Source organism: Epinephelus moara, chromosome 1, assembly GCF_006386435.1.
Source record: "Epinephelus moara isolate mb chromosome 1, YSFRI_EMoa_1.0, whole genome shotgun sequence".
Taxonomy (NCBI): Eukaryota; Metazoa; Chordata; class Actinopteri; order Perciformes; family Serranidae; genus Epinephelus; species Epinephelus moara.
Genome location: NC_065506.1, coordinates 28,231,506 through 28,257,658, shown reverse-complemented (window position 1 = coordinate 28,257,658; position 26,153 = coordinate 28,231,506). Strand labels below are relative to the sequence as shown.

At 40.3% G+C, this 26,153-nt stretch overlaps 2 protein-coding genes across 4 annotated transcripts in view; one reads left to right on the top strand and one right to left on the bottom strand.

The window, feature by feature from the left end:
* Positions 1-5,883, top strand: part of tub (TUB bipartite transcription factor) — a 78,158-nt gene extending 72,275 nt beyond the window's left edge. For all 3 annotated transcript variants that reach the window (XM_050050608.1, XM_050050597.1, XM_050050616.1), the window contains exons 9-12: positions 217-331; positions 1,093-1,191; positions 1,313-1,484; positions 3,187-5,883. In XM_050050608.1, the coding sequence (XP_049906565.1) occupies positions 217-331; positions 1,093-1,191; positions 1,313-1,484; positions 3,187-3,320 (520 nt within the window). In that variant the 3' untranslated portion in view covers positions 3,321-5,883. The remainder of the gene's footprint in view (positions 1-216; positions 332-1,092; positions 1,192-1,312; positions 1,485-3,186) is intronic.
* A 4,295-nt stretch (positions 5,884-10,178) lies between these two features.
* On the bottom strand, positions 10,179-18,864 carry ric3a (RIC3 acetylcholine receptor chaperone a). Its single transcript, XM_050050491.1, has 6 exons — positions 18,674-18,864; positions 12,557-12,771; positions 12,245-12,320; positions 11,800-11,896; positions 11,093-11,256; positions 10,179-10,969 (listed from the first exon to the last, which is right to left on the bottom strand). Exons 1-6 carry the CDS (start codon positions 18,789-18,791, stop codon positions 10,179-10,181), a joined length of 1,461 nt encoding a protein of 486 aa, XP_049906448.1. The 5' UTR covers positions 18,792-18,864.
* Positions 18,865-26,153: the final 7,289 nt, after the last annotated feature.

Sequence of the window (26,153 nt, the reverse complement as noted above, 5' to 3'; positions counted from 1 at the left end):
TGAACAAACTCCATTAGAGCACAACAACTATATCACTGTACACCAACCAAAGTGACCTGAAGTGGAGTATTTAAAATGGCTGCTGTTCCTTTTTATTATGTTATAAACTGACTCTGAAAGGATGAATCTCACAGTTTCCTCCATTGTATCAGCTTAGCTGGTGATATGTGCAACTAAATCTACAGATCTCTTCAATCTGTCCTGTTTTCCTTGTAGGTCTAACCTCATGGGAACTAAGTTCACCGTATACGACAGCGGCCTGAACCCCATGAAGAGCACCACCAGCCTTGAAGCTAGCAACCTGCGTCAAGAGCTAGCAGCCATTTGCTATGTGAGTTTGTCAAAATGCTCTTAACCCCCAAGCTGCACTCAGTTTCTCTAATATTTGAAGATGAATGTTGATAAATGAGCTGGCAGTAAGATGATAATTCAGTGTGATTACACATACAGAGATAGTTGATTAAGGTTTGCACGATTGAAAGTATGATGTCATTTGAATGATTTTATGTCAGAGGTATAAAGGAGCCAACAGGAGACCTACTGCATATGTAATTTAATCTGCTTTGAAAGGCAACATCCAGCTTAATGTGTCTGGTGGCCTTTGAAACGCAGAGTTTCATTCAGAGTCAGATAATCAGATAAAGACATTCATGCAACAAACTGAGGAGTCAGGGCATTGCCATAATCAGGCTGTAATCAAGTTATCATCTGTGCATGTATAAATCCAATTGAATATTTATACAGCAGCATGGCCTTAACCTTCATGGCAGACAGATACTATCTATAGCCCACAAGAATATTGCATTTGCTTGATTATGATGTAGTCGTCAGTCATCACAAATTACATACAGTATATGAATAAAATGTTTATCGGAAGTTGCACCAGCTAAGTACAGTAGATTGCAAAGTGTATATTTCTTCAGATCAATAGTGAATGTGTCTCTTGTGATAAAAATGTGTATTTAATTTAAAGCAGTTTCAGCCGAAATGTGATGTTCACAATAATAATATACTGTAATGTGCTATTAAAACTTTGCAAGTTTGTTGGGTGAACATGTTTACACAGTACACTTTATCTTTGTTTCACTCCAGGAAACCAATGTTTTAGGATTCAAAGGACCTCGCAAAATGAGTGTCATCATTCCTGGAATGAACATGGACCACGAGAGAGTGTCAATTCGCCCACGAAATGTATGTGTCACCTCCTTTCTCAACAGCCACATCTGCGCTGACCTCTTCTAATACTTCCATAATTGATCTGATGTCTGTGATGTCCATGTCCGAAGCTATTCTATTTTGTTCCTCACTACAGGACCATGAGTCACTGCTGGCCAGGTGGCAGAACAAGAACACAGAGAGCGTGATCGAACTTCACAACAAGACGCCCGTGTGGAACGATGACACACAATCCTACGTGCTCAACTTCCACGGCAGAGTCACTCAGGCCTCGGTCAAGAATTTCCAAATCATTCACGACAATGACCGTGAGTTCTTTACCTCTAAACTGCTATGTTATCGTATGTTACAGGCCTAAATACATAGGCCTAAAGGTATAGTATGCAGGACTGTGAGATACTGTTTGTGAACATGCTTGTAATCGAAAAGCCAACTCCAGATTCAGTTGTTTGACATTTCGTCTTATTATATTTGCGTTTATTAGCACTGCGTCTCTTGGATGCCTGCTGCTTACAGTTTGGCACCCGCTATCTTTTAATAAAACCTCAACCTCACCTGAGCACTGCGGGGGTGCATGCCCATAAACACGCCTAACACTGAAAATAAGAAGTTAATAAGAAAATACATGCAGAGAGGGAAGAGTCTGCATATAAATACATCACCACACACTTCTGTTCGGTCATAAGTGACAATTAAGAGGAATTACTTCTGTATGAGTCTATACATTATCTTTTTTTTTAGGAAAATCTTGCATAGTATATTTTTAATGCATCCACGTGAAAACAAACATATTTGTTTGATTTATTAAAGAGAGCATCATCTTAGTATTCTGAGGAAAGTTTTCATTGAACAAATAATTGCTCTTATTTTGTCCGATTTTTTTCTCTCATGGCATTACACCTCCGTATTTGTATACAACAATCCCTCTGTAAAAAGAAAATGTAATGAGAGAACGTAATGGTGAATTAAATTGTACGCTGGTGCAGTGGTTAGCACTGTCACCTCACAGCAAGAGGGTTCCTGGTTTGAAGCCAGCTTCCTGTGTGGAGCCTGCATGTTCTTCCTATGTCAGCATGGGTTCCTCCCACATTGGTGACTCATAATCGGCTGTAGGTGTGAATGTGAGTGTGAATGGTTGTCTGTTTCTATGTGTCAGCCCTGTGATAGTCTGGTGACCTGTCATAGGTGTACCCCGCCTCTCGCCCATTGTCAGCTGGGATAGGCTGCAGATAGGCTCTAGATAAGATTTTCAGTGGCCCCATTTGGCCACCCCTATGAAAAGTTTCTGAGGGCGCCACTGCCAGAAACCTCTTTATCACTGGACAACATTTTAGTGATTGTCCAGATATTTTTGAATTACATTCAGGGCCAAGAACACATTACACTAATGAGGCGAATAATTATATACATGCGATTTTAACTGTCAGCACCTTACTAGTAGAGATAAAAAGAGGCAGCACAGTGGTGCAGTGGTTAGCATTGTCGCCTCACAGCAAGAGGGTTCCTGGTTGGAATCCTGGGGTGGGGGAGCCCTTCTGTGTGGAGTTTACATGTTCTCCCTGTGTCAGCGTGGGTTTTCTCCAGGTACTCCAGCTTCCTCCCACAGTCCAAAGACATGCAGGTTAGTTGGTGACTCTAAATTGTGCAAAGGTATGAATGTGAGTGTGAATCTGTCTCTATGTGTCAGCCCTGTGATAGTCTGGCGACCTGTCCAGGGTGTACCCTGCCTCTCGCCCAGTGTCAGCTGGGATAGGCTCCAGCCCCCCCCGCACGACCCCCAACAGGATAAACAGTTAGGGAAAATGAATGAATGAACTAACATTATTGGAGCTGCATAACACACTAGACATCTGAAACTATGTTATTTATTCATACAATTATTTGTTCCATAATAACTTGTTATTGAATGCTTTGGGTCTACATAATTAAGAATACAAATGTAGGTGAGGCAAGAATATTGTTTTGTAGCAGCTTCTTCAAAATGTGTTTCCTGGTTCTTCTCCTCTTCAGCTGACTACATTGTGATGCAGTTTGGCCGTGTGGCAGAGGACGTCTTCACCATGGACTATAACTACCCAATGTGTGCCCTGCAAGCCTTTGCCATTGCCCTCTCCAGCTTTGACAGCAAGTTAGCCTGTGAATAGATCCCAGCCTGAAGTACAGTGGAGAACTGGTCCATCTGTCCTCTCAACAAGGGCTGTTACTGTATCCTTGGGGGCTGGTTTGAGATCTCCAAATCACCCAGTACCTTGGAAGTCTTGCATATCCCAGAATGCTTTATGGGGCCTCAAGTCTTGTGTGTTAGTGTGTGTGTGGTGGGGTGGGTGGGGGTGGGACCTCGGGATGGTCTAGGTCAGTGGAAGAAAACAAGCACAAAGAGCAAATCCACTTTCAAAATCCAGTTCATTTGTTTTGATAACTATACTCATTTTGTACTGTAAAGGCATTATGAAAACAAACACTGTTCCTTTATGTAGTAGTTAGAGAAATTTAACATTTCTTTACCTGTAAATTATAACTAACATTTACACATCTGTAAGTTTTAAAAGCCGACTGGATTTCATGTGGTCTGCCACACAAAGCTGTCACACTCTCCCGTAAGCATGAATACTGCTTATATACTTACTGAATTAAAACCACCATGCACGTCACACTATATTTATTTTGTTATTTATGTATTTATTACATGTTTTGTTTTCTGTTATCATTAGCAAAAAAAAAAATCAGTAGTATTGGCTCCGTGGAGCTGCAAGCACATAAATTAGCATCACAAGAAGGAACATGTCTTGTTTCCACACTAAACAATTAGCGACGAGGGCGTGAACAGGGCAAAGGCATGTAACACTGTGGTGTGTCCCATATACAATATTGTGTCACAGTGTCATGTATGCGAATGTATAGGATGATGGTGCACTTTACTTTGAAGTCTGTCGTGGATGAGATATAGCTGTACATACTTTATTGTGCCTTTGAAGACTAATTCCAGTGTTATGCTTTGGCCATAGAAGGAGCTGAGCTTGAATTGGTCTTTGCTGGTCTTGCTGTCCTCGCATACACTGGGGCTAATTCTCTGTAGCTACTTTGAAATCAGTTGTCTAATGCAGAGCTCATTTCGACTGATTAGATAGCTGGAGTCGCAAAAACCTCCAGAAACCAGTGGCGCCCCCAGGGAGGGGGCCTTCATTCAATTACTGGCCCCCTCTGGCAAAAAAACTGGAGGCTGACATTACTAACTCTAATAGCTCTCACTAGTTTATTTTTTAGCTAGCATGGAGGTAGGGTTAACTTGTAAAACTAGAAAACCTAACACATCCATTGGTACCAACCATGTCAGCATGGCTTGTAGGGAGAGCGGCCAAATAATGCTCCAAAGTTAGGTTAAATTTTGGTGAGGGGACAGCTGGCATGGCCATTTCCAAAGGGGTCCCTTGAACTCTTACCTAGAGATATCTGAATGAAAATGGACTCTATACCCACGAGTCTCCCCTAAACTTGAGAAGGCTTGTTCCCAGTAAATGTTTTGTTCCTTACAATCAATGTGCTCCTTCATATTAAAGCTATCTTTTAATGGAAAATGACAAACACCCTATTGAAAGAACAATGAATCTCCTAACATGTACAAATACGTAACATATTAAAACAGCATTGTTGTGGACCCCAAAATGTTATCTGTACTGGTATAAGTCTATGCACATCAGATAATTTGTGATATTAGTTTTAAAATAAGAAACCAAAGTATATCCGAATGTGATTCTCCATATGTGACTCTCCATATTGACAAAGTTTTCAGCTAGCCTATATGTAACAGCATGATCAAATTCCTGAAATTCAGTTATGGCATTTTTTTTTGTGTGCCGCCCCAGGATGTTCAGTGGCCCCATTTGGCCACCCTTATGAAACATTTCTGGGGGCGCCACTGCCAAAAACCTCTATATCACTGGACAACATTTTAGTGATTGTCCAGATATTTTTGAATTACATTCAGGGCCAAGAACACATTACACTAAAGTGGCGAATAATTATATACATTGTACTGTTAATCAGGCAGCAGATAAAACATCAAAGGCACTCAGGCTTAAGGTTGTGCTCATATCATATGACGTCTCCTACCTGGAAAAACGAAACTGAACACAGATTGATGTACTGCCATCAAACACACAGTAACAGAGTAAATCTGCCACAGCTTAAACACTTGCATATTTCATTTCTCGCTCTTTACATCTTTGATTACTTTTCTGCTCCACTGAGATGGAGTTCAGTACATTCCTCATCTGACCGGCAGTAAGTTTCTATATCACGTGGTTTATTGCTGTTCACATTTTTACTCAAAATATTATTGCTCTTGCTTCTTCTGGGGCAGTGTTCTTTCTCAAATATCTGATAGTATTTTGTATTCTATGACCATTAAAAAAAAATGCTGAATGAAGGCAACGAACAATCTCTGATACCGCTATTGTTACTGTGGGTTATGAGGAAATCTTTATCAAATGTGCTATTCTTGTACTCAATTGTGTTCTAACTATTTTAAATTTCTATTTTAAAATTGTTGATACTCTTGCTGTAAAGTCTGCTTTTCATACATGTGTCCAGGAACCAAAGGTTCTTTCACTTTCTGTTTTTAGTGCTCTCGTTGTAATGTACAGTAAATGGTGTACAATTTACTGTGGTGGTATAAACACAGTCCTTTGTTCATGGAAAAAAATAAAACTTCAGTGAGTCAAAAAATGCGTTGCTAACCCTGTTCTTTTTAATGACATGTTTTTGAATTTGATTCATCTTTTTCTCCCTTTGCTCTTATTTTAAAACAAGGTAACAGTGAACATACCATCTCTTGTTACTAATAATGTCCAGTCCCAGCAAATCAGTCATCTTGTTCTCAGCTACATGTGGATGGATTACTGATTCAACCTACCTGGCCTTTACCTGTAACATGTCACTCAAATTAACAAGTACCGACCAGGAAGAGACTCTAAATTACTACAAAGAGACGTGCAAAGGAACTGCAAAGAGACACAAAATAACTACAAAAATTTGCAATTCAACTATAGACACAAACTGAGCACACCAAATTACCAACGAGACCCCAAACCACAAAAAGTACTACGCTAGCTCTCGACAAAAACACAGTCCCAACATTATAAAAATGACTGGGACGATACAAATGGATGCCAAATCCTGTTGTGACTGGTTAAAGTTTGCTTAACCTATGCCTTTTGAACACAAAGCGCTTCAGGTTCGCTTAGCTCTTTACCACTGTATTTAGGACCCTAGATCACACTGGAGCGCCTGAAAAAACAGATGTAACCATGTCGACCTATAATGCTTGAACTGAGTCCCTTTTCTGTTAGTCCACTTTTTGGTGCACTTCAAGAGGACTGAGTTTGGTTCATTTAAAAAGGACTACATGAAAACACCGTAAGATTCAGCTTCAGGGTGTTTTCACATATAGTGAGTCTGTTTAAAAGGCTGAAAAGGACCAAGTGTGAAATGTGAGTTATATCTATCCTTGATAATCTACAACTTGGTATGTTTTTTTTTTTTCAATTTTCTTTGTGAGTAACAACCATAAAACATGCTAGTCTTTGACATTTTATTGTGTTTTGCAGCTTACACATGCTAACAAACACTGATAAAAGACTGCTCATGTTCAGATGTCAAATATGTCTCAGAAAAAGAGATGTCAAAGATTATCAAACAGTTGCAAACCTAAACATTTCAACTAAAAGGTGCTATATACGATAGGATATTTCATTCAAAATAAAACAACAACATTTCTCTTAATGATTGAAAAATAATAAAATTAGACCTTTCTCATAGCTGACTATTTGACTTGTCATACCAGAAGAAGTGCAGGTGTAAATAATAATATTAATTATGGTTTTGCCTGTTCAGGTGTCAGCGAGTCAACATGCACAATGCTGGGGCTCTGGGACTGGAACACCTCAATGGATTGCAGCCATTACTATTGTTAGAAGTCACAGCTGTGCGTGACAGTCAAAATGTCCACAGTGAGAAAGGTCTATTGGTCAGACAGACATGTTTGATGTTTGCTGTGAGAACACTGGCTGCAAGAGTGATGTGTGCTAACACTGCTGATAAACTCAACTGCCCTAACCCTGACCTTAATGAATATGTCTGACTTTTTTTTGCTCTATATTGATTGTAGCAACCATTTATCATCATCTCCAAATTCTATTTAAAGACTCATACTGTGACATTACTTTTGTCTGACTCGTGACAGGTGTAACATATACATTTTTCTGTAATACTCAAAGACTTCACTGCCTCTTGCCGTGGCTCACAGCTGCCTCACTACTGGACTTACTCCCTGGCTCTTGTGCTGCAGCAGTTTGCTGCTCTTTAACAGTTGGATCAAGTGCAAAGGATGGATTTCCCTACAGGGTGAAATAAAGTACAGCTTAATACCATCAATCACCAGAGGCATCAATGTGAAAAGCAGCTAATGACTTAACATTGGCAGAACACTTGAAGTCAAAGTTGTGCTGCTATGTTAGTGGAGAGCTTCCTTACCACACCCTGCCCATCTTACTGCACTCATTTGTATCTATTAATCCTCATGCCCACATTTACTGTGTATATTCACACATGCTTTGCTGCTGTTTACCACTGCTACCTATTTGCAAAAGCCTTCTCCACCACAGCTTCCACCTGCTTTGCTTCTGCTCTGTTTGTGTGCACTGTGATGGCTCTTGCTCGGGGGTTATATGCAGTGCTCCCTGGATGTTATTTATCGTCTTGCTGTATAAGGCTGTAATGCTGCATTAGCGCAACAGGGAGCTTCACAAAGTGTTGAACCACAATGGACCACCGGGTGGAGCCAGATATTACATGACACTGTCAAACTACTGCTAATGTGACACATTTTCTGATTCAAACGTAATAAGAGTGGCATGTAAAAGTAATCTGGGGTGATGATAAATAATGCAAACGTTCTCTGGGTCCATAACATCATTACTTCATGTCAAAACTGTAGAGCCTTTCTTGAGTAAATGAGCAGTCACTAACTTTATAATGAACTTTATAATAAGAATTCAGTTCTTTTACAGGTTCTGCACACCCACACAGGTGTTTTAAATGGACGTGACTGACAGAAGCTGGGCTATGTCAGGAAATAACCGATAACCACCTCAACAGATGCAACGAGAGACAGAGGGAGACGTCAGTCAAGCACATTTTCTTTACACTTGTCTAACAGAGTCTAATCAGGCAGTTAAGTTAAAACACCTGTGTGGCTGGACTATGGGTGTGCTGGATCTTTCAAAACAGCCTGTTCATGAAATTGTACATATCAACCATCAGAAGCTCTGACCACATTAAAGGAACACTTCACCTACAAAATGATTATTCGTATATCAGTTACTCATCATGTGTTGTCTTGAATTTGTAAAGAAAACTTTGTTTTTCTAGCATGCCTTCATGGTGAGCAGAGGATCCAAAAGGCGAGCATTCTTCATGAATTGAAGTCACTGGGGTCCACGTTTAACAACTGCAAAACCGTATCAAAACATCTGTATACAAAAACTCACACAACTAATAGAATAATCCAAATGTCATTTATTCAGTCGTATGCTCAGCACTTCCCAAACACAGGCATTTGTGCTAATTGTTAAAAAATAAAACACTTCCACCCATGAAGGCGTGCCTGAGCATGCATGTGAGTCTGAGCTCTGCTTGATCAGGGTTCAAACAGACCCGCTTGCCCAGGCACGCTAGTTGTCCATGCATGAGACTGTTTGTACTGACAGTAGGCTGTAAAAAAAATGGACATCACCCACTGGTTTGTGGACTTTTGCTCAGAGGCCTCTTGGAGCCAGAAGTGACCATATTTGGGACAGAGGCTGGTGCTGTTGAGGAGCGAGGGGTGGCTGACTAAGAAGCTGAGGACACTATGGGCACAGGCTGTCACTCAAAGCATCCTACCCTTAATTATGTGTAACTTTAGGCCTTTGTATAAATGTAAATGAGTGAGCCATACAAAAATTCACCCCCTGTACAGTTGGCATGAATGTTAAAAGTTAAAGTTGGACATTTTAACATGGGGGTCTGTGTAGTCTGGGGCCGTTTAGTGGCCGTTTTGGTAATGAACCAGAACCAGGGCGAGAGAGACAGGATCCGGAAATCGATGGATGCGCCTTTCCGTCAAAATAAAACCACCAAGCTAATAAAAATGCGGTGAAACTTTTTAATTTAAAGAATATAATTTACAAGAAAAGCCCCAAGCCATTAAGTTAACCTTTTTCTTTTATTGTAAATCGATGGTGCGCCAGAATTTAAAGTTTTACTTTGGTGAACACTTTTACTTTGGTGAATTTGGTGAAATCCGAATCCTCTAGACCGGAACCAGAATCCAGACAAAATTCAGAGTGAATGGAAACCAGGCTCTTCGCCGTACGTGAAGAGCCTGGTGACGCGAGGCTAGGGTCTGTGGGGATTGGCTGGCTTCTGGATCCAGCCTCAAGTGGCCATTCAAAGAACTGCAGTTTTTTACACTTGGCACTGAAGTGTTTTAAACTGTGATGTTTTAGCAAAAGTGTGTTGGGTTTGGGAAGTACTAAGCATTCAACTGAACAAATGACACTTGGATTATACTGCAGGAGTTGAGTGGGAGTATGTAAATGGATGTTTTGATGTAGTTTTGCTGTTGTTGAACAGTTTTCTTTGATTCATGAAGAATGTTTGCCTTTTTTGGATTCTCCGTTCACCATAGGGGCACGCTAGAAAAACAAAGTTTTCTTCATGACGTCAAGGCGACAAGCAGTGAATAACTGATACACAAATTGTGGGTGCAGTATTCCTTTAATGGTGCGAAAGGAGACTTTTGTCATATAAAAGTATGGCTTCAGAGCAGCATTACATGTATCTATTTAGCTTGTGTTCTATATTTTACACATATAAGGGATCATCAATAAACAAAGTACAATCTGAGTAACACTGAGTTCACTGCATGTTTAAAAAATCATTTTTAATAAAGGAAAAGTCCTTTATGTCTCCCTCCTGTTCCGCATCCTCAGCCCACTGGTCCCGACCTCTTTAGGCATGTCTGCCTGGATAGCATCACCACCCTCAACAGGCTCTAACATATACTCTTCTTCATCCTTCTCAGCTTCCTCCTCTGGGTTGGGACAACCCTCACTACTGAACAGCAGGTTCTCTGCTTCCATCACTGGATCATCCTCATCAGCTTCCTCCTCCTCTTCCACCTCTGTCCCCTCATCCTCCTCCACCTCTGTCCCCTCATCCTCCTCCACCTCTGTCCCCTCATCTTCTTCCTCCACCTCATCTTCCTTCTCTTCCTCCTCCTCTTCATATGTACCCTCTTTAGGGTAGTGGAACACATCTTTGTGCTCACTGAAGCTGATCTGCTTCCTCCCTCCACTGAGACACTGCAGCTCTTTGCTCACCTCCAGACCAAGTCTCTCCTGCTTTCTCTCCGCAGCAGGCTGGGATGAAGGAAGACTGAGCAGCAACCTTTTCTCTGCTTCAGCTTCTTCCTCCTCCTCGTCCTCCTCCTCGTCATCCTCCTCCTCCTCCTCCATCTCTTCCTCTGCTCCCTCCACTTCTTCCTCTTCTTTCTCCCCCTCTTCTTCTGCCTCTTCATCCACCTCTTCCACTATGGATAGTTTCCTTGCTGTAAGCTCTTCCTCCTCTTGCAACATCCTCTCTGCCAGGGCCTCGGCGGTGGGCTGATGGGGGGGTTCCTCCAGAGTAAAGATATTAAAACCACGTCTTCTACAGGGCTCATCATACTCTGGGTAGGTCTCCTCTGGGTAGCCTGCACAAAACAAATTCTTATAATACAAATATATTTGATTACCCTGGAAACAAAACCTGCTACTACAAGCGCAACAAATGTGGATTTTGTAAAATGATGTGAGCTTCAGATGTAGACGTGTACCTTCCCAGTCTTCACAGTAGGGGACCTCCTCAGCCTCCATCTCCGGGGAAGCTGCCTCTAACCGGCCCTCTTGCATCAGCATCGTGATCTGTCTAAGTTGCCTCAGTAATTTCTCCTCCTTCTTTGATGTTGAAGATTTACTCTTCCTCCTCCTTCCTCCTCCACTAGAGAGCAGCACAGATCAGGAAGCAGAGTCATGCAAGATGGGAATGCAATGATACATCACTTTATGCCTGTTGGGTAAATGGTTCTCTCTCAGTTAAATTCTTATTACATTCAATTGCTATATCTTGCTTCACTGCATACTTCCTGTTTGGTCTTGATTTCCTGATTCTTCCTGATATCTCAAAGCCCATACTGAGTGAGGTAAGGCTCAGATTAAAGGGTTTTCAATGAGTTATGACTAATTCAAATCACTCACAAAGAATGTGACGAGTACTTTCCAACAAACTCGCAACTAGATAATTTTTCCTATTCCTATTTTTTTTATTCATGACCAAAGGCCTTTTAAATAAAGTAGGAGCAGGAGCCGTTCAGTAAAAAATGCCAGTGGCCTTTCCACCTTTGAATAATTTTCTCTTTAATTTTTCGCCCATTTATTTCTATGCCAGGTCTGTGCTGATTTATCCCAGTATGAAATAATTTTTCTAGTTGTTCTGTGCTACGGGCAGTGAAAAGTACATTTTAAGAGAAAAAATAAATCTAACCTCCCAGAACCACGACTCTTCCCAGAGACAATCCTCTCCATCATCTCCTCTGTTCGCAGAAGCCTCTCCTGAAGCTTGATAAGCTCATAATCGGGTGCTACAAGGTGTACAAGAGAAACATTGTTTAAAATCAAAATATAATGGGCAACTTACATACATAGCATTTATTTTATATGTATACTGACACACACATGCTGAAGGTGTGTGGTTGATTTGTACTGCTACACACTGTCGAGAAAGGTGTCACTTACGCACCAAATTCCCTTATAAAAACAAAAGTATTTTGCTTCTGTACTTTGGGCTTCGATTATTCTTTCACCAAAGAACTTTAAGCAGTAATTTGGTAAGAAAAGGTCAAACAGTTTATATTACACCCTAGAAGATACACAGTTTTTGGAGTCACACTGATACAGTCAAGCATTCATCATTCACTGAAGGTACTTACGAATCTTATTCTCCATCTTTGCCTTGGTTACTGTCGTGTAGGGTCCTGATTTATTTGCCTTCCCCCTACATGTCAGCTGTGAGCATAAAAATGATTAGAGCATAACAATAATAATTATTATTATTTGTATTTTTTTTTTTAAATCTGCTGTACATTAAAGGACCTAAGTGGGAAATAAATGCACAGCCACTGCTGTCACTGATATAACCATCGTATTTCTCATTACACTGTATCTTTATGATAAACAGTATAGCACAGTATATTATATATTCATACAACCTGCCCACCAAGCACATCAGTCATAGTAATTACCTTATAGATTATGTAGAAGATGTAAAGAAGTATTCCAAAGCCGTATATGGGTATCACTTGGGCCATCAGGTTGTATTTTTTGCCTCGTCCGATGCCTTTTACTTTGGCCATAGCTTCACTGTGTGTCATGGAGTACGAAGGGTCCACATTCCACTGCTCTGGGTCCTCTGGCACTGACAGCTGATGCATCAGAGGAGGGTAGAACCCGGGTCCCACTGGAGGAGACGAAAATCAATCAATCAGTTAATAATTAGAGCAAATATTTCCTGTAAATATTCAACAGTAATATCTGAAATGAGGGGGGAATACGCTACATGATGTAGGCAAGAGATCAAACATTCAAGTAGCACCAGTATTTATTCATTTGTCTTTGTTTACCTTTGGTGTAATTCACCTTCTGTACACTGGGTGGCAGTAACCTATAATGAGACTGTGTTTATACAGGAAGGGTAATTGCAACCAGGTGTGTTGTATGCCAGTATTTTTTTTTTCCTTTTACTACGGTGACAGTGACGTCTGCAGGTAGCGTTGCAGCAATTTAAATGTGGTTAGGCTACTAAACTGGCAAAGTGGTTGTGTGTTACGCATGCAGTCAGTTGAGTTCACCAACGTTGCAGCAGCAGTGACTTTATGGAAAGCCACTATATTTAGTCAAAAACACCTGCTTTCATAAACTTTAAAGCTAAAGTCACACTTTTTTTGTGCGTAATTGGTGAAGGGCGCAACTGTGCGCGTTTGGAGCTGCTGTGGAAGAGTTAGGACGCCGACTGTGGATTATCCAGTGCAGAGGCACCGACAGTCAGGACCGGAACCAGTACCACAAATTGCTTTGGATTCAGCAGGACCAGAGAGGACGCAGAGGGTCTTCCTCCAGGTGTGAGTAAAAGGTGTGTGTGATACTAAATAATAATGGCCATTTGACTTTGTGTGCACACATTTATGAGGCGTAAATTTATGTTTGGTAGCTACAAGTAAACAAAACTTTGTTGTGTTCCTGTGTACAAGCTGGCTCTTTGTAGTGGCAAATGTGAAGAATGGTGACATTTCTTGAGCTATGTGCAACTAATGATTTGAATGGCATCTATCTGTAATGACTCAGAGGACAATGGTAAACAATCCAGATTGGCAAAAGTGGGCTGTTTAACTTACTGGGAAGACACTTTGTAGAAAAACTTGGAAAGACTACAGGCTCAGGTATAGGCTAAGGTAAACAAAGCGAGTAATCTAAGAAAATTTGTGGAAGAGTTTATGACAAAAAAAAAAAAGACTGTGAACCTGAGGTAAAATGCACTTTTGCTAAATTTGTTGCTTTGTAAAATGAAGCTAAATCATTGCGTAAATTACTGATGGATTTGTTGCATGGTGATACACTAGAAGTTAGCCAAAATAAGCTGGCCCAAAATCTGCCTGAACTCGGCATGCTGGATGAAATTAGCCGGGCCACATCCCGCTGCCTGACTGTCGCCCCAGAATTGAGCCAAATCAGCTAGCCCAATTCTGTCTTGCCAACACTGGGAAATAATGACTTTAATTGTGATGTGCAAAAATGGTTGACACACACTAATGAAAAGAGGTGATAAAAGTAACGATAAAAAATTGACAGAAATTAAAAAGAGGTCATTTATAATACTTTCCTGGAGGACTGTATCAATCTGCAAAAATGCTAGCAGACAAAGCTGTGGCAGCAAGGAAAGCAGCAGTTCCACACATCTGCACACATTAAAGCAGAAGCCGAGAGAGCTGCACTTGTTGCCGCTGCAGCAGCTCTGAAGAATCAACATGTGCTGAAGGAACAGGAACAACAGCTGAGGGGACGAAGGACGCCACTTTAACTAGAAGTTGAAACAGCTGCAACAGCTGCCAAAACAGCACCGCTCCAAGCCTCAGTCAGCAAAAATGTGTCCAAAGCCCCATCAGATGGCATGTGTTCCAGCCTGGAGAGGAAAATTCAACAGCTTTCAACTTCCAAAGTTCTCAGTCCCATGGCAAGGGAGTATGAACCTCTTTCAGGAAACTCATTAAGGCGCAGAAGGGAGCCAGCATCAATGCCAGTATGAGCTTTTCTTACTGGGCGCACGTCCCAAGGACCAGCTCACTATGAAACCAACCCAAGATGCTCACATGAGGCCAGGTTACCAACATGAGCCTAATGTCCGTGAGTCAACAAAACACACTCTCTCTGTTCCTTACGTGCAACCATCGCTGGATGTCACAAAATCTATGGAACTGCAAATCAAAGAGGAAGCATCTGGTAGCTTTTACAACATAATGCAAAGACAGAATGAGATTACAGCAGCTCTTGTTCAACAGCAACGCACACTGTCTTTGCCAGCTAAAGACATTTTAGTATTTGATGGGAATTCTCTTCAATACAGAGCCTGTATTTGAGCATAGTGAGGAAGACGAGGCCACCAGCAAAGCCGATTGCTTGTATTTTTTGGAACAGCTCACCAAATGGCAGCCAGGGAAACTTGTTCGCATCTGTTAGCATCTGGTTCCTGAACGTGACTATGCTGAGGCAAAAGAGCTCCCTAACATTTTGAAAATGAATTTTAAGTTGCTGCTGCATTCACTGAGAGAGCTTTGGCTTGGCCCGCTGTCAAATGTGAGGACTTGAAAGCATTGCAGACCTGCTCTTTGTTCTTGCATGGTTGTTTTAACATGATGGAAGAACTTGAATATATGAAAGAGTTGGATACACCAACCACCATGAGATCGGTTATGTCAAAACTGCTGTTTTGATCACTGCACATGAGGAGTTGGAGAAATACAAGCGCAGGGCATGGTTCACTGTTCTTGTCACTTTCATTGAACTCTAGATAGTATTTGATTCTGTCTTGGGTAATATTCAGGACTCATCATTTTTGAAAACTGGTTTGAAGAGTGTAAATAAGTCTCTGCATAGAAAAGATGTAAGAGGAAACGGCTTTACCACCACAGCAGAGCTTGCTGACTATGTGGAGGAATTGGGAGCTAAAGATGGTAAATGGACTTACACTTGAATAGCACCTCTCTGCAAGCACTGCTTGTCACATTCACCCATTCACACACACATTCATATGCTCATGGCCAAGGCTACCGTACAAGGTGCCACCCGCTACTCAGTTTAACATTTACACACACTTGCACACTGATGGTACAGCCACTCGGAGCAATTTTGGCTTCAGTATTTTGCCCAAGGATACTTCAACACGCAGAGATTTGAGAAGCCGGGGATCAAACCGCAGATTTCTAATTAGCGGACAGCCCGCTCTCAGTCAAAATCATCCCACTATGCTTTACGTTAAGATGGAAAGAGCTAGTACAGAGTTGAAACAGTCCAAGGAACCACCAGTTGGTGGTGCATGTGTTTCTCAAGAAATCTGTGGATATACTGGGACTGGAAAGGATAATTGTGTCCTGTGAATACTGCCTGTCAAGGTTAAGTCCAGCAAAGGACACAAAGTGAAACATACCTATACTTATTTGGACCCCAGCAGTTCTGCCACATTTTGTTCAGAAAGTCTCATGTAAGAGGTGACTATTGGAGGTAGACATACAAACTCTCTACTAAGCACTATGGGGGAGTGCCTCGAGATTTGTCTTGGTCTTGTCTAAAGATCTCTTGTCTCGGTCTGAACTACATTTTACTCAATCTAGTCTCGGTGTTGGACAAAGAGGATATGGGATTTTATGTCAAGACCACAATGTGGGAATATGACTGAATTGTCTGTGAGTAAAAGGAGCATTGAATAAAGGTAGTGAAGTTGATTTCAGCTCCTTATTGCTTGATTGTATTCTTTTGTTCATAGAAAACAAAGCAAAATTCTCATACATAAAATTCGCCTCTGCAGTGCCTCTTGATAATTTCATCAAGACATTTCTCATTGTATACCTGTGTATACACACATACAATTTGAGAGTCTTCATTTGTTTTCTGTGTTGTTGTTTTTTTTTTTTTTTTTACAGGAATATGGATATTTCAAATCAATTTGGGGACTACCTATGGTTTACATGTCTGTGGTCTATATTTTATCATAAGTGTCATGCAGTAAGGGGCTGGCAGTGGTCTGCACTTGACCTGGTCTCAACCCCTCAAAGTACTGGTCTTGTCTTAACCTCAATACAGTCTGGTCTTGGTCATGGCTTGGTCTTGGGTTAGGTGGTCCTGACTACAACACTGCCATGGGACAGGAGAAGGTTGTTTCAGCATACACTCTTGCCAGCCTTTAAGTGTCTTGTCCTATCACTGAGTGCTATTACCAACTACTTGATGTGCTCACTGAGAGAAATAAGCCTGTAACAATACAATATCACTACACAGGAATACCTGGCACAGTGGCCATAAATGTCTGCCATCAAACTTCCTTTCATAAAAGCCAGTGTTGACTTGTTGATTGGCAGCAATGCTCCCAAGTTCCCAGAACCTAGGGAAATTGTCAACAGCCATGGAGGAGGCCTAAGTGACAGAAAGTGGGTCAACAATGGTGGGATGAGTCATTAATGGTCCCGTGCAAAGCAGCGCCACCTGGAAGCCAGACTCACTGTTGCTGCTGTAAATAGGATCTGTGTTTGCAAGCTGAACTGCTGAACAAGTACTACATGTATAATTTACAAGGAAAGGGCCGTATGAGGACAAGGAAAGCCACTATACTATTTACACCCTTGATGAATGGAATTGTTTTGGTTTCCAGCACTGTAAGTTGTCCCAGAATTAAATCATCACTCATTTGGTCCGATTAAATTCACTGGCAGGATTCACGTTAATATTTGGCAACAATGTGTTTTTGATAAATAACAGAGACAAACCTCAAACAACTGCTCATAAATATGAAATTATTAGTGGAAAAAGTGCCACCTGTTGGTAGCTAAAGGAATTGTGAGAATGTGAGCATCCTGCCTCTACTAGCAGTAATGGATTCAAACTGACTGACAGCATCTATAGGCAACTATTGACTTGCTAAAATAAAACAAAAAACAAAAACAAAAGAAAAGCCATCATTTTTCATACTTGGTTTCTTGTAGATTTGTCACTGTATTTTGGGTTGCCAGGAAATTTTACAGTACAACACAGTAAGGAATGAAAACCCCTGTGACAGTAACATTATCTGTGTGGGAGTGACATTTCCTGGAAACATGTTATTGTATATGTGTGACATTTTTAGTATGTCTGTTTTTTAAAATATATTGTTATGTTTTCGCTATTGATCAGTATGACAGGTGTGGTTAGTCATTATATCTGATGAGCATCAGTTTGTAGTCAGAGGTTAATGATGATTTTTACTTTGTATCGTCGGTAATTGATCATTATTTGTATTCTATTATATTTACATAAAAAATGTGTCTAAAGAACAGCTTGATTTGTGTGCGACAGCCAGCATGTTGCTTTTAACTGAACCAGCTTTCACTCAGTAAAGTTGGAGGAAATTTTAGTTAGTTCTAGCTTGATAAAATATGTATTAAAACTCCTAAAATTAAACTGTAATATCTTTTTTCTGGAAAAAAAGGAATAAAACCTCCATAAGGAATAGGGATTTAAAAAAAAAAAAAAAAATGCATAAGGCACTGACAGATATATGGTCGGAGGCTCTACAATCTGATGTACCATGTTAAGTGTCCACTCTCATATTTAGGTCAGACTCATAAACAAACGTAGCAGCTTAATCAGTCAGTACTTCTATGGTGGACATGAGGTGTAAAAACATAAAAAAATAATTAGTAACACACATAATAAAATACAACCCTACAATATTTCCAGTTTATCAGTACTGTGTGTTATATAGGCTCCTTAGAATTTAGTGTACATGTATTAAACCATATGAATTAATAGGCATAAATATTTTTGAGCATGTTCAAATATATATGTATTAATACAGTACATTAAAAAAACACAACATATTTCAAACATATTCCTCAGTGATGTGAAATGCATGTTTTTCTATTTTCTTCGCTTTCATTGTGTAACATTATGCCGAACGTGTGCACTTTGATGGGGCCTTGGGCCTGGCGCACTCTGTACAGTCAAAGTAACAGCTGGCAGCAACAACAACAGCAGCAGCAACAGAAAAAAAGACATCGGAGATGGAGCGGGATGGAGATGGATGGATGGATGAATGATGATCTGATAAGCCGCCTTACCCTCAGGCCGACCCATCTCCTTTTTCCCTTTGGGTAAAAGCATTCTGGGCAGGAAGAGAGAAACACAGAGAACAGAGCATGATATAAGAGTAACCTTCTGGCAAGTTGTTATAGACATTTTGTCTCACAAAATGACAGCCATGCGTTTATTTCACATGAACAGTAAAGCTACTATCCACAGATGTCATCTCTCATCTGGTGACGGTCCTGCCCAGATTAGACCAGATTAGACCGGCTGCCTTCAAGTGCTGTGGGAAATATTGATTACAAATCCCCCAAGAGGGAATCTACTGGCCTAGAGCATGCATATTAGGAATTATAATTAAAATCATTATTATAATGCTCTAAAAGTATCTGGATTTCAGAAACTACAACACACACAGTATTCATAATAATTTCTTTCATGTTTGTTCAATAGACAGGAGCCATACTCTGGTAACAAAATTCCCTTTTCCCCAGATTGGGTCAAGACATCTCTCTGCGAATGCCAACCCCATTTCAGCCAAGGTCTTCCATCATTATTTATTTTGGCCCAAACACAAATAAAACTGCAGCCTTAAAATGTATTAAATCTCCACAGAATTAGTTTAATAACACGATGGACCAATCTATTTAAATCTGTGATGTGTACAGATCATTTGCACATCCTAACATTCACAGACCTTAATAAATCCTGGCATTTTACCCCTAGGGGGCGCCACAAGATCAAGAAGGTTTTTGTTTTTATCTCTCAAAATGTATTGATTTTTTTGTTTGTTTGTTTTGCCATAATCCAGAATCACTGCTGCAACCAGCCAAGTCTGGGAAATGAGTCGGGGATGCTTTTGCCTGGAGACTGGTGAGGAAAAAACACCTGGTTTAAGGTAAGTCGGCTCACTGTGTGACTGTGTGGGTGGTTAAAGGAGAAGTGTTTGTCAGGCAGATCAGTGCTCTGCTGATTGACATGTGAGGCAATGCGGGATTCCAGTGTGCGACTTCATGACAGCTCTCAGTCGGCTAGTTGTTATTCAGGTTTGATAAAAGTGGCAGAGTGATGGCTTTGGATGGAATGTACATCACTTTGATTTGTCAGAGAGGAAGAAAAAAAACACAAGCACAGGTGTGTCAGTCGCATGATATCGATCTGGTAAATGCTCTGGGTTTGCGCTGTTATTTCTACCAGCTGACATTTCTGATTGGAATTGTCATAGTGTCATGTTGTGGTGCGCCATAAAGAGGTGCTGAAGAAGTGAGGAGTGACACATTTTCTTTTCTGAAGCAAGCAATATGTTGTTTTCTGCTTTGTAATTTTAAACGCTAAAATTGAGCTTGCTGAAGATATCAAAGATGAGCCATCAACACTAATTTTTGGCGACCGCCAGGCTGGCAACCAGGCGTCAGCTTTTGGTGGCTGAAACGGAAAATGTGGTTGCCATTTTTAGTAGACTTATATTTCGAGTAATTAGGATACTGTGCAGTTATAAATCAGCCTAAAATCAAATATTTTTTATGATAATCAAACCAAATTCTTTGCAGTATGTTCTTTATCAGACACTTTACATGTGTTGTACATGGTTTGCAATATAATTTTCTGTCTAGTTCAAAGATGCTGGGATACTTTGTCTCCCAAGACTTTTCAAATATCCTTTCTTTTTCATTAGGGTTCGTCTGGTTCTCTCAGTTGAACCAATTTGGACCTTTGTTTGTGATGTTGACGGGTTAGACAGACTTTTCATCCCACAGTCAAACAACTTAATTTTAAATTTCAATCATTGTCTCACAAACAGAGGCCTGTGTGTTCACCAGTAAATGCACTAAGGCACGTGCAGTGTTGTGTGGTTCTGGTTCTGATGTAACAGCAATATTCAAACATCACTCATGGAACAAATATCTAAAATTATTTTTTTTGGGGTTGTGCTTTGCTTTTTGTTGTCCTTATTTTTTATTATACGTTTCTCAGTTTCTCAAAATGGTTGCCAATGACAACCTGGCAACTGTTACCGTTGAGCCCTGTGAATGTGTATTTTGCCCCTGGCTGTGTGCATCCCCTATCACTTTGTTCTAGTACCTTCTAACATAACTGAGTGGAGCACTAAGTTTAGTTTGAGTTTACACCCCTGATGTGCAAGTCTTTCAGTGCATCCCTTTGTTATGAGACAAACTAGCTCTGTATTGTTTCATTTCTAAAATAGACAATGGCCAAGAAAGGTTATTTATCAGGATTTATTAATTATTACCAAGCAATGGCCTTGAATAAACAACTTGCATTCACAAATTGGTTATTTACGAAGAGCACTTGAAAGCAACACATGACCTATAACCCATCCAGTCTGCGGCCCCTCTGCTGTGTGTTTCATCCCAGAGAGCAGCAGATGGCAGTGCAGGCTCAGGTACGGCATGGTGAGGACAGGCTTTCACCTACTCAGAGACCCACCAGCCTAGTAACTTACAGTGTAGTTTATGGTGTCTAATAGCTTTGTTGTAAATAGTACAATCTATTGACGAAGGAGGAATACATTCAGTATTTTATTTACATATTATAATACAAAAGTCCTATTTTCTGCTGTTGTGTGAGATTCTCCTGCTGCCATCAGTCTCTTACGTAAGTTTAAAAGTGAAGTTTTCATTTCATTCGTTTTCATTTAAAAAAAAAAAGGTCAGACAGAGAAATAATAAAAATGAAATACATGTGCAGATGAGGTAGAAACTCACCATGAGCTTATCTAAAACCCTCACCTTAAAGAGACAGATATAAATAAAAAAAAGTAACAATGCAAAATAAAATCTCAATTAACATGTATATCTTTTACATCCTTAATTACATTGTCAATTATGATTAGCTGCTAAGAAAAATCTGGATATAGATGTTGACATAATCACGTGTACTGAAGATATTCTAGTAAATTAGGCTGCTATAGATAATGGAAAAAAAGGTTGAAGACAAAAATAAAGATTATTCAATACAAAATCTTTTTGAAATCAGAACACTTTTGAATCTTATTTTGTACAAAGACAAAGAATCAGTCAGTTAGTACAAGTTTGTATTCCATATTTGGACTGCACAATATTACAAGTACCTTCCTTGAAACGCACAATACATAGGCAGTTAAATGTGACTGATTTATCTAGTTAAATGAAAATGAACTTTAGAATTAAAAACAGAAAACTTTTCAAAGCTTTTTGGCAAGTCTGTGCTCATGTTTGTCACTTTAAAAATAAAAACACATTTACAGAAGGAAGTGTGAGTGAATGTGTGTTGCACTTTACCATTCGTTAATTCATGTAGAAATGAAACTCTCGATATCTTCAATCAACAGCACTGTAATTTTAGTGTAGACCGTCAGATTGGACTTATGAACGCGCCCTTGATTCTTTTGGTGTGGGTCACCAAAGGAAGTAGCATCTACTGCTAGCTCACCTAGCACCACTGAGCCAGCTAATATTGCAGCTTAGTTGAGGAGGACCCCATTAATGTTTACAATCTCGGGCTGTCACAAGCCTCCCGTCCATGAGTAGATGCACACTTCCTTCTGCGCAGTTATACGGTTGGCAGGTGTAGTAGTGCCTACATGAAACTGCACACAACAAGGTCTGTGGATTACCTCGAATGACTGGGTCATAGTTTCTGGAAAGAGACATTGCTGTTGAGTTTTTAGGTGCATTTTTTTTGGCTCTTTTAGCACAATAATCCGAGTGCCATCTCGTTCCATTATATTCAAACGAAGGCAGACATCTTTACTGTCGATAGCTCCAACACTTTGCAACTCACACCAAAACAATCTAGATTGATAAATAGCACTGCAGGTAAGAGGGAACATATGTATTTTTTGATTTGGGGGTGAATTGTCCCTTTAAGCTCAAATCTACAACACAGTAGGTCAAGTAGATAGGACCTAGAGGACTTATCAGGAAAAAGGGCCATGCAGAGGCCACGGCCTTGACAGAGTGATCAATGTGTTATAGCCTAAGAAATACCCAGTTAGTTCAGGGGTCAGATACATAATCAGTGGTATAAATGTGATCAAAGATTACCTAGATGTACTTCCAGAGGAGTATAGTTCACCATACATATTTGTATGTGTACTGTACATCATCATACACAGATGTCAGCATGGTTACTCCCTGCAAGCTAAAAGCAGGCAACAGTCAGTATCTGCCATTGTGCACTTACATGACAAAAAAACCCCATCAAACACTGCTAAAATGGTGCAGAGTGGATTTACAGAGAATTTAGACATGTGCTATTAGAGGCTGCTGAAGGCTGAAGTGACATGGAGCAACATGAATGGATAGTTGGAGCTGTGTGCAGGTAACTTAGCAAAGAGTTGAGTTTTCTCAATGAAACATGACAGAATACTTTTACAACCCTGTCAGAATGTCCTTTGAAGACATTGTGAGGAGGTTAAGCTGATAAATCCTGCTCTACAATTCCACTGTGCCTATATATGTTTAGTCTTTGTTGCTACATCCCTGGGGTTAACCTGCATACACGTATTCAGTTTTAACATGGATCATTGTCAGTTATACAGATTGCCATTGGCTTGTTGGTTTTGTTAATGGCATCATTTCTCTCCTCATACATAGCAGCTATAGATTCTGTCTTTGGTTTTACACAGTTATGAAATAATTGTGATATTGCAGTATTTTAATGTGCATCATTTTGTTGTTCATTCAGTCTCGACAGTGTTAGCATTTGGGTTTAATGTAAGACTGAATCATTTTAACACGCTAATTAAAACTAGCTTGTGCCACTGCAACTCTTTACTTTTGCAGTGACTTATGTTCAGTGTATAGATCGATCATGTGTAATAAAATGCCAATGTCCAACACCCCTTGAACAACCTATGAGATGCAAATACCCTGAACATGCATGAACAAGTCTCCTCTTCTTGTCACAGTTCTGGAGAATGTTATTGGAGATTGTCTCTTTGAATGAAAATTAAAAATCCTTATATCAACTCCAGTCAGGTTTTAGGGCTCACCAAACTGAAAAAAATGCAACTGAATTTACTCAAAGTAATCCATTACTTATTGATTTGGATGCTAACGTTTGATAAGATGTACTGTTGACCTTAGTACTGTACTTAGCAATCTTAATCATGCAATCATTATTAAGCATTGGGTGGACAGTGAACATGACAGTTGCTTGAAAAGGTTTAGGTTTAAAAATAGCACCTAAATATTGAAGTTTTGAGGTTCTTCTCCCGTATGATGCTTTGTGGAGTTCCCCAGGGGTCATATTTAGGTCCCGTCCTGTTTTGTATTTACAAGTTATCTTTAGGCTATATATAGTGTTCTTGATTATGCAGATGGTATGCAGCTCCACTTATTATGCAATTCTCAAAAGCCACAGGGATTGACTGTCATCATAAACATTCAGAAGTGGATGGCTCAATGTTCTACTCCAGCCAGATGCAAATAAATCTGAAATATTTGTCATGTTTTATGAAGATGCAAATTCATGCAATTACTGCAAAAAAATCTGGAGTTTTTATACAGTAGCTCCCGCTGAGACAAGCATGTTTAAAAAGTGGTGCAGTCATGTTCAAGTTTGAAGCAGTCAAATCTTTGCAAAAGTGTGGAATCTATTATTTATGTATTTATCACATTCCACTCAGCAAACTGTCATGCTCTCTATTCTGAAATGGGCAAATAATCCATTGCCTCTTGCTTGGTCAGATGCATCAGCTAAATATTTGTCGAGTACAAAGTGGACACTCCAGTTCTTTCATCCCTTCATTAGCTACCTTTAGGATTGATTTTAAGCTCTTAGTGCATTATAGACTCCATATAGTTACGGTGTTGCAGGGGTTAGCATTGTCAGCTCACAGCAAGAGGGTTCCTGGTTTGAACCTGGGGCTAGGGGTGGGGGAGCTGTTCTGTGCAGAGTTTGCATATTCTCCCTGTATCAGTGTAGGTTTTCTGTGGGTACTCCGGCTTCCTCCCGCCGTCCAAAGACATGTAAACTACACACAGTGGTGACTCTAAATTGGATGTAAGTTTGAATGTGTGCGTGAATGGTTGCCTGTTTCTATGTGTCAGCCCTGTGATAGTCTGGTGACCTGTCCAGGGTGTACACTGCCTCTCGCCCAATATCAGCTGGGATAGGATCCATTCACCTGCAACCCCTAGCAAGATAAGCAGTTACGGAAAATGAATGAATGAATGAATAGTCAGCACACCACTTGATGAAGTGCTTTATAAAGGTTGTGTTTTCCATGTTGTACAAATTTGTGGGGCAATTGCATTTGGTTGCATATGGTATGAATGCTTGACAGTGAGTAGTCATCTGGTATTTGAATGGTTATTAAGAGGTGCTTTGGAGGCTTTGCAGCTACTGGCTATTGCTTGGTACCCCAGTTGAATCTGCACCTTTGAACTGCCAGAGTAAACTGAATATGGTCTGAATATGACTCAACTTTGGTGTAGTCATATCTAACGATTATGACTTCCAGATCTTTAGTTTTTTTCAGTGTTGTAGAGTGCTGTAGAAAGAGGAGCTGGCTTGTATTGCAAGGTGAGAGGAAGGATACCTGAGGCACCTCTGTCTACTTGATTATTTAGATACTGTGGGTTGTGAGAGTCCCTATTGGCTTGTCCTCCACTACCAAAACATAATTTTCATTTCATAAAAAGTTTGGCCGAAGTTTGTGGTTGCATCATCCTGTTTTGAGTGTACTGCTTTTCTACCACCTCTTGGTCATGGTTTTCAGAAGCAAAGACTTTGAAAGGGTGAAGGTCTGTGCTCATGTACAACAGTAGTTACAGTGATGTAACTCCAGTTCTGTGAGTACAGATGTAGCCTTCTAGCATGCCCAGCTGGTCCCTTGCTCTTAGAGTTCAACGTGTTGAGTACAGCTGTTAATATAAGACTGGCCACTATTCAATTGGGTGGTGGGTGCAAGAAGTTATTTTATTGTCCTGCAACAGAACCTTAGGGGACAAACTACTAGTGAAATGTGTTAAATAGAGCTCAAATTGGACCCAGGTGTATTTCCTATCATACATCACTACTTTTGCTCAGTGAGGACATTTCGATACTTTAGAGTGGACAACACTTCATGCGCTTGCTGTGGCAAACCATATGCAAGGGCTAATGATCTATAAGTAGTTTTGTTGAAACTGCTCAGTGTGCTATGGGTGGTTAAATGTTGGTGACAATTAAGTCTTTTATTTGCATGATATGCTGGTAGTATTAGCTGAATATGTCAACGTTACAGTGAACTTTGGGTTTCAAGTATGTAGGGAATTGACTTTCTCCAAAATAGACAAAGTCCATTGAAAGGTACAACATCACCCCTTGCAAGTGAACTACGCAAACCAGTTAGCCCCATACACTGATGTACTGTAGACACACACTGGGGCCTGGAAAAAGGGCAGTACCTTTAAGATCAGCCTTTGATTGGTCAACACGTCAGAAATACAGCCTCTGATTTGTCGACAGACTCAACCCAAGGCAACAGACATCAAGGAGATTTAAGCTAAGTGAAGAATCACTTGA